At 56.0% G+C, this 8,302-nt stretch overlaps 1 protein-coding gene across 1 annotated transcript; it reads right to left on the bottom strand.

Moving 5' to 3' along the window:
• Positions 1–4,647: 4,647 nt before the first annotated feature.
• On the bottom strand, positions 4,648–6,511 carry Tmem270 (transmembrane protein 270). The gene is made up of 3 exons (XM_048369310.1): positions 6,440–6,511; positions 5,418–5,852; positions 4,648–4,929 (listed from the first exon to the last, which is right to left on the bottom strand). Exons 1-3 carry the CDS (start codon positions 6,509–6,511, stop codon positions 4,648–4,650), a joined length of 789 nt encoding a protein of 262 aa, XP_048225267.1.
• Between the last annotated feature and the right edge of the window lie 1,791 nt (positions 6,512–8,302).

The raw sequence follows: 8,302 nt of genomic DNA, 5'->3' as shown, positions 1-8,302 counted from the left end.
TGGGCCCAGCCGGCCCAGCAGGGGTGGGGGCGGTGGGTGGGCTTGGAGAGGCTGGGAACTGGCGGGAACCGGCTGAAGCCCTAACAGGTTATGTCAGGCGATGGCTCTGGGGAGGGGGCCGCGCCTCTGGGCTCTGGCAGCCCTGCCTGGGCCCAGCCTAAAGCTGGGGCTGGAGACAGACACTGGCTGGGTTCCCAGTGGAGCTTGAGGACCTGAATGGGGGGGAGACAGACTGCACCTCAGCCCCCAGCTTGTAGGATCTGGGGTGGTATGGTTGCAGGGGACACACAGAAACCCCCCTATCATGGGCTGGGGATTCCATGTTGATGTTGCTCAAGCTTGATGGAAGCAGCACCCCAGGAAGCACCCTCACCTCCCACAGGCCCCTTCCCCTCAGGAAAAGCCTCCAGCCAGAGGGCCAAGGTCAAGACCCTAAGTCTGGAAGGTCCTGATTGCTTGCTTATCCCCAGATCCCCACCATCCTGCCTGGGGGGGCTCCCCACCCTCCAGTGCCCCCATTCCCTATGTCCCAAAGTCCACGCTCTCTGCTGGGGTCCAGTGGGGTTAGGAGCTGGCCCCCAGCCCCCTGTCCTAGGGGACTCAGAAGGAGCTGAGTGAGCACTGGACAGAGGGGAGCTGGGGTTAGGGAAGGGCGGGGGGCCCGGGTGTCTGAGGAGGGGGCCCCTGGAAATTGTGGCGGGACAGCGTTTGTGTGTCTTGGCCGCACAGGACCCCCAGGCCGCCAGGTATGTAACAATCCCAGCCATTTCCTGCCCTAATAATGAGAACGTGGCTGATGTAAATATACGCTCAGCATAAATAAATAGAGGCCAGGTCCCAGGGCGCATAGCAGACAGATTGCGTGGAACTGCTGGCCAGCCCCCTCTGCCCACGCCCCCCTCCCCACCAGCCCCCACTTGTTTTGTTCCAGCCAGCCTGGGCCCCTGAACACTCCCCATCGCCTGGGAAGGACAGACAGACCACCCAGCCCCCCACAGGCCCTGGGATTTCAAGAAATCTAGGAGAAAGAGTCAGGGTGCCGGGGGTCTGACAGAACACCCCTTGCCTGTCCCACATGCCAGCCCTGGAGGCCAGGGTGCTGTGGCAATGGTCCAACTGCAAGTGGGGAGACAAGAGTCCCGCGGGGTTAACTTGCAGTGTGTTATGTCACACAGCGGAGACCCCAGTGGGCCCAGGAGCTAAGCCTGGAGCCCTCTCACTGCACAGCTTCTCCCTGGACACAGCCAAGGGCAGACTGGGGTCCTGCCTCCAAAATGGCAGGGTTCTTAAAAGATGCACCAGGCACAGGGGGCTCACACCTGTCATCCCAGCTACTCAGGAGGCCGAGATCTGAGGACCACGACTCAAAACCAGCCCAGGCAGGAAAGCTAGTGAAACTTATCTCTCCAAGGAACCACCAAAAATAAGCCAGGAGTGGAACTGTGGCTCAAGTGGTAGTGAGCCAGCCTTGCAACAACGCTAAGGGACAGCACATAGGTCCTGAGTTCAATCCCCAGTACTGGCGGTGCACTTGCCTGCACGTGGCACACACACACACACACACACGATGACTCCCTTTCAAGCCCCAGAGGCATAAGCAGTGACAACCCAGGGACAGGGAGACAGATCTCACTGGTGCCGGCCCTGTGCTGAGGGGCTGAGTGCTCAGGAAAGCTGTCCAGACTCCAACCTAGGCCACCTTCCACATGGGGCCTCCGAGTAAGGCTCGGGCACGGAAGCCCCCAGTTATGGCTCTCCCATTGGGGATCCCCTATCCCTGACCCAAGCACCCAGCCCCCCTCCAGCTTTCTCTTTGGGTCTTCTGGCCATGCAGGGAATGGCCTGAGTCTAGCCCTAGTGGCCGGGCTGCACCCCTCCAGAGAACAACAGGATTGGCCTGTGTCCCAGAGCCCAGCCACTGGCCCTGCCCAGAGCACAGAGGAGCCACCATGGCCAGGAGCCGCAAGTCCACGGAGGCTGAGGTCTGTCCAAGCTCCTACCACAAGAGGGCAATGTGGGGCCACAGCCTGCAACATTCTTCCTTCCCAGCACAGTGTCAGTACGCTAGGTTCAGGAGGTCTCCCAGGCAGGGACTCCAACCTGCTCGCAGCCCTGAGCAACCGTAGCACCGAGACTTGAGTCTTCTCACCAGTGTGTCTCACACACACACAAGCCTGGCCACGGTGGCCATTTCCCTGCAGAATCCAGTGTGTCTCTGTGCTACCTGTTAGTACAGAGAGGTGCAAGCATCCATCCATCCATCCTCTTAACCATACATCTGTGGTCTGGGAATGTGGCTTAGTAGTAGAGTGCTTGTCTAGCATGCATGAAGCCCTGAGCCACATAAACAGTACCACATAAGCAGAAAAAGCCAGAAGTGCTGCCGTGGCTCAAAGTGGTAGAGTGCTAGCTTTGAGCAAAAGAAGGCAGGGATAGTGCCCAGGCCCTGAGTTCAAGCCCTAGGACTGGCCAAAAAAAAAAAAAAAAAAAAAGTGCCTACCCTCCATCATCCTTCTATCTATCCATATATCCCTCCATCCATCCACCCATCCATATATTCATCCACTTTCTTCTACTCGTTCATACATGAGTCCACTCATCCACAAACCCATCTGCACATCCATGCAGCTGTGCATCCATCCCTCCCTCCATTCTAGACTGGAGGCTGGTACAAGCCTGGGCAGTGAGATTAGATGCATGATATTGACATTTTCCTTTCTACTTTTAAACAAATACAGGAGGATTAAGGTAGAACTCTCTCCTTCTGGTCCCAACTTCTCAACCTCTTGCCTCCCAGCCCTTGCCCCAGCCTGGAGCCCCTCCCTGCAGTCCCATGCCCAGGCTCCCTCTGGCTGTGTGAGGACCCAGAGGGCTTCCCAGGGAGTGTCAGGAGCAGGGCACAGAGCATGCAAAGGTGAGAGGGCAGCTCCCCGGGCAGCTCCCCCTCCCAGCCTGCACCCCAAGGTCTCCAAACCCAGAGCAGACATGCCAGCCTTCATGCAGCCACTGAAAAGGACCAGGGTGGGTGCCATACTGTCATAGACAAAGCAGCAATAGCCAAAGTAGCCTCATTAACATTGCAGCAGATTCTCTGAGCCCTGAAAAATTCACTATATGCAAACAAGCTCCCCTGGAAAGAAACATATAGCAGAGAAGGGAAGATATTTTGGCCTTAGCCCTCCATTTGGGGGTTTATTACAATAAATGTTAGGTGACACCTATAATCTTGGCTACGTAGGAGGCTGCAAATGGGAGGATCAAAGGCCAGTCTGGGCAAAAAAAAAATTTTGAGAGCCCCATTCCCAACTCATAGCTGGGCACAGTGGTGCACACTTCTTATTGCCAGTGCTGTCGCTGAGCACTGTGCCTGGCTTCTTTTTGCTCAAGGCTAGTGCTCTAGCTCTTGAGCCACAGTACCACTTCCTGCTTTTTCTGTTTATGGGATGCTGAGGAATTTACCCCAGGGTTTTGTGCATGCTAGGCAAGCACTCTACCACTAAGCCACATTCCCAGCCCCAGTGGTGCACATTTCTAAGCTATACAGGAGGCCAAGATTAGGGGAACAGAGGTGCCTTCCCAGCAGCCACTGGGAGTTAAAATAGGTGGATCCCGCCACAAGCCCAAAATAAAAACTGAAAAATGGGGCTGGAAGCATATACAGCACCCCTAGGACTACTAAAAAACAAGTTAGAAGAAATATCACATACATAATGTTATCTCCTACTCCCTGCCCCAGCTAGTGCAAACCGCCAGCCCAGAGGGTAGAGAGGCAGTGGATAGACCCTGTCCTTAGTAAATGTGGAGATTGGCTATGATTTCCTGTGCCCCAGGGAGATAAATTGTAGCTCAACAGATGAGTGGGTGGATGATGTATAGATAGATGGTGGGTGGGATTATGGATGGATGGACAATGGGTAGATGGCTAGATGGATGGATGGATGGACGATGGATAGATGATGGATGGATGGTCAATGAATGGATAGATGATGGGTGGATGGACAATGAATAGATGATGGGTGGATGGACAATGGATAGATGATGGGTGGATGGACAATGGATGAATGATAATGATGGATGGATGGATGGATGGATGGGTGATGAGTAAGTGGGTGGATGATGGATGAGCGCGTAGGTGGGTGGCTCTATGGGGGCAGATAGGTGAATAAGCAGTGTGAATGAACAAGTTGCAACTTGCTTAGAAGTGACTTCATAATTTTCTTCCTCTCTGAAATATGAGGCCCTGGTGCCGCCCAGAGGCCGGTGCCTATTACTGCAGTATCCTCTAAAGACCTGGGCACCAAAGGACCTGGGCAAGAGGAACAAGAGCCCACACAAAGTTAGGAATCTGGCAGAGACAAAAGCACTGGCTCAGCTCTTAACTTGGTTCTGGGGCCCTGGGAAGGTTTAACCCTTTGGACTCAAATTTTCTCATCTGGAAATGGGGCTAATAAAATCCAGATGCCGGTTGCTAGGCGCTGGTCTGCTATCCGACTGTGGATAGGGGCTGTGGTTTCCTTTGGAGGGCCCTGGGCGATGTCTGCAGTCATTCCAGCTGTTCCCCCTGTCATGGCCAACGGCCCCCAGCCCGGTCGGGGCAGGGCGGTGAGCTCCTGAGCCGGGGCAGACCACAGACAGATGCAGGCACGTTTATTCTCCAGGACCTCTGGGCTCGGGCAGGGTGGGCTCAGCCTTGGGGGTGGAGGCCTCAGGCAGTGGAGGCTCCAGCAAGGACCCCGTGGCCTCCTGAGAGTCAGCGTCCTGGGCCTGGGCCAGCTGAGCTGTGTGTTCAAAGGCAGACTGGAGCAGGTGGGAGGCCAGGCAGGTGGTCCAGGTGATGATGTAGGCCAGGTGCCAGGAGGCCAGCGCCGCCCCACGCTGCGCCCACCAGTACAGCCGCTGCATCTGCCCCAGGGGCTCCCACAGCAGGCCCTGGACAGCAAGACAGGCAGGTGAACCCCGGGGGTACCCCGAGCCCCCACTGGGGGTACCCAGAGCCCCCACTGCCCCACAGCGCCCTCGCCCTGCTTGTGCCATGCCCATGTCGACCACATCCGCCCGTCGTGACCCCGCACTCCCCGGCCTTGTCCTGCCCCTTGCCACGCCCACCTGGCATAAGCCCAGACCACGCCCCCACAGACCTGCCCAACCAAGCCCCGCCCTGTGGTGGCCACGCCCCATTCTGACCTGGACACTGCCTGGTCACACTCACTCTGGCCACACCCAGGCCCTGGCCATACCCACCCTGGCACAAGCCTAGGCCACACCCCTGCAGACATGCCCCACCAAGCTCCGCCCTGCGGTGGCCACGCCCCATTCTGGCCTGGACACTGCCTGGTCACTTACCCTGGCCCCACCCAGGCCCTGGCCACGCCCAAGTCCAGCCACACCCACCTCCTCTGGGCCATACCCCAACCCACCTGTCCAGGCAGCCAGCCCAAGCTGAAGCGCTTCACCTTCTGGAACAGTCTCCAGGGCAGCAGCAACAGCAGCAAGGCCACCAGCATCAGGCTGTGCAGGCAGGTGAGAAGCAGCTCCCTCCACGTGACCACCGGCAGGCCCCGCCACTGGCAGGCGCCCAGGCGCTGCAGGGCGAGGCCCAGGGTCCCCACCCAGCCCAGCCCCGAAGCCCACACCAGCCGCAGCCACCACAGCAGCAGCCACACGGGAACCCATAGCAGAGTCAGCCCCGCTCGCAGAGCCTGGCCCAGGGAGCAGGCGTCAGCATCCGGGAACAGGTAGGCCTGGGTGCTGCCGGAGCCTCGGGCCTCCTGTGCCAGCCCCAACACCCAACACCGGAAGAGGCCAATCTTCACCAACAGGAAGCTGTATAGGTGCACGCGATTCCGGACCAGCTGCCGGGAGAAGGGGAGCAGGACACCACCAGTTGCCCAGCGCCACTCACCTCCACGGAGAGAAAAACGGGGCTTCCAGGTGCCATGGTCACACCTGTAATCCCAGCTACACAGGAGGGTTGAGATCTCGGGATCACAACTCTGTGTGTGTGGTGTGTCCCAGAGTTTGGACACTGTCCCTGAGCTTTTATGCTCAAGGCTGGCACTCTACCACTTGAGCCATAGCACCACTTCTGGTTTTCTGGTGGTTAATTGCAGACTCCTGGACTTTTCTTTTCTTCCTGGGCTGGCTTTGAACAGCGATCCTCAGATCTCAGCCCCCTGCACTACAGCCCCCTGCACTACAGGTGTCAGCCACCAGTGCCCAGCTGAGGATCACAATTGTCATCCCAGCTACTCAGGAGGCTGAGATCTGAAGATCATCCCTGTATCTCAGGACAGCCAGGGACAAAGTGACACTGGGAACAGCGAAAGGTGACAGGCATGGGAGAGTGACATTGGGGAGCAGTTCCTCTGGGTCCCCTGGGCCTGTGTGCCTTTGCTGAGGTGGCTGGGAGAAGCTGCCCTGTCCTCCATCCCCAACTCACCAAAGCTAAAAGCCGCCCAACCTGCAGCAGAACCCCCAGGAGGCTGGATCTGAGCGGAGGGTCGGCCTCCATGTCTGGCCTCCCCTCGCTCTTCCAGCTGAGAAAGGCAGGCAGCCCTCAGAGATGTCACAAGGAGGGAGCCAAGTTACCATGGAGACCAGGTTGCCACAAGAGATGACTCCCCCTTCCTGGCTCCCGGAAGGACCCCAACCCAAGTCAGGGCCAGCATGGCCAGGTCTGGCCTCTTGGGGTAACGTCTTCATGTTGAACAATTATATGAAGGAGTAGTTATCCAGGCATGATAGCACACAGCTATCATCTCAGCTACATCTACAGGAAGCAGAGATGGGAAGATCATAGTTAAAGGCAAAAAGTTAGCAAGACCCTATCTCAAAAACAAGCTAGGGGCTGGGAATGTGGCTTAGTAGTAGAGTGCTTGCCTAGCATGCATGAAGCCCTAGGTTCAATTCCTCAATACCACATAAACAGAAAAAGCTGGAAGTGGCGCTGTGGCTAGAGTGCTAGCCTTGAAGTGCCCAGGCCCTGAGTTCAAGCTGCAGGACTGGGAAAAAAAAAAAAATCTGAGCAAGGTGGCACATACCTGTGGTCTCAGCTACTCAAGGATATGGAGATAAAAGGATCTTGGTCCCAGGGAAACTCTGGGCAAAGTTAAAATCTAACTGAAAAATATAAGGGAAAAAGACTAGGGATTGGGGCTCAAGTGGTAGGGCACCTGCCTAGCAAGCCTGAGGTCCTGGGTTCAAACCCTAGTCACACACACACACACACACACACACACACACACAAGCTAGGGAAACAAACCTTTGCCTCTGTCTGAGGGAGACAGAACTCTGCTCAAACCTCAAGGTGGCCCACCTGCCCAGGGCCTCCAGCCACCGGCAGGGGATGAGGCTATGACTTCCTTCTCTAAGTGCTCTGGTGCCTTAGTTTGCTGTAGTTTGGGGGTTATTTTTGGTTTTGTTTTTAAGATGAGGTCTTGTGACTGGCGCCAGTGGCTCAGGCCTGTGATCTTAGCTCATCAAGAGGCTGATATCTGAGGATCACAGTTCAAAGCCAGCCCGAGGAAGAAAGTCCGTGGGCATTCTTTTGTTTGTTTTTGTCACTTATGGAGCTTAAACTCAGGGCCCGGGTGCTGTCCCTGAGCCTCTTTGTGCTCAAGGCTAGCGTTCTACCACTTAAGCTACAGTGACTTTACTGTCTGAGCTGGCTTCAAACTGTTACTCTTTTTTTTTTTTTTCTTTCTTTTTTTTGCCAGTCCTGGGCCTTGGACTCAGGGCCTGGGCACTGTCCCTGGCTTCTTTTTGCTCAAGGCTAGCACTCCGCCACTTGAGCCACAGCGCCACTTCTGGCCGTTTTCTGTATATGTGGTGCTGGGAAATTGAACCCAGGGCTTCATGTATAGGAGGCGAGCACTTTACCACTAGGCCATATTCCCAGCCCTCTGGCTTCAAACTGTGATCCTCAGATCTCAGCCTCCTGAGTAGCTAGGATGACAGCCATGAGCCACCAGCACCTTGACACTCCTTGACACTCTTATCTCCAATGAACCACCAAAAAGCCAGAAGTGGAGCTGTGGTTCAAGTAGCCTTGAGCAGGAAAGCACAGGGACAGCACCCAAATGTTGAATTCAAGCCCCAGGCACAGGGAGTGTGACACACACATATACACACATACCCCAATAAAGACAAAGTCTTACTTTGTAACCCAAGCTGGCCTCCAATTAGTGATCCTCCTGCCTCAGCCTCCAGAGCACCTGGATTATGGGTGATAGGCATCTGCCTCGTTCTCATAACTCCATGTTGCTCCCATCTCAGCCTATTCTTTTTATATATCCAAAGCCCC

The sequence above is a fragment of the Perognathus longimembris genome, chromosome 1, assembly GCF_023159225.1.
Source record: "Perognathus longimembris pacificus isolate PPM17 chromosome 1, ASM2315922v1, whole genome shotgun sequence".
NCBI lineage: Eukaryota > Metazoa > Chordata > Mammalia > Rodentia > Heteromyidae > Perognathus > Perognathus longimembris.
Note: the sequence above shows the minus strand (reverse complement) of the source record. Positions and strands in the feature narration are given on the sequence as shown.

What these genes read in the sequence shown, in the direction of transcription:
- Tmem270 (XM_048369310.1), bottom strand. Translation starts at nt 6,511, where the DNA reads ATGGAGGCCGACCCTCCGCTCAGATCCAGCCTCCTGGGGGTTCTGCTG. An exon ending in TTGGGCGGCTTTTAGCTTTG is followed by an intron (nt 5,853 to 6,439) that starts GTGAGTTGGGGA and finishes TTCTCCCGGCAG; the next exon opens with CTGGTCCGGAATCGCGTGCA. An exon ending in TGGGCTGGCTGCCTGGACAG is followed by an intron (nt 4,930 to 5,417) that starts GTGGGTTGGGGT and finishes CTTGCTGTCCAG; the next exon opens with GGCCTGCTGTGGGAGCCCCT.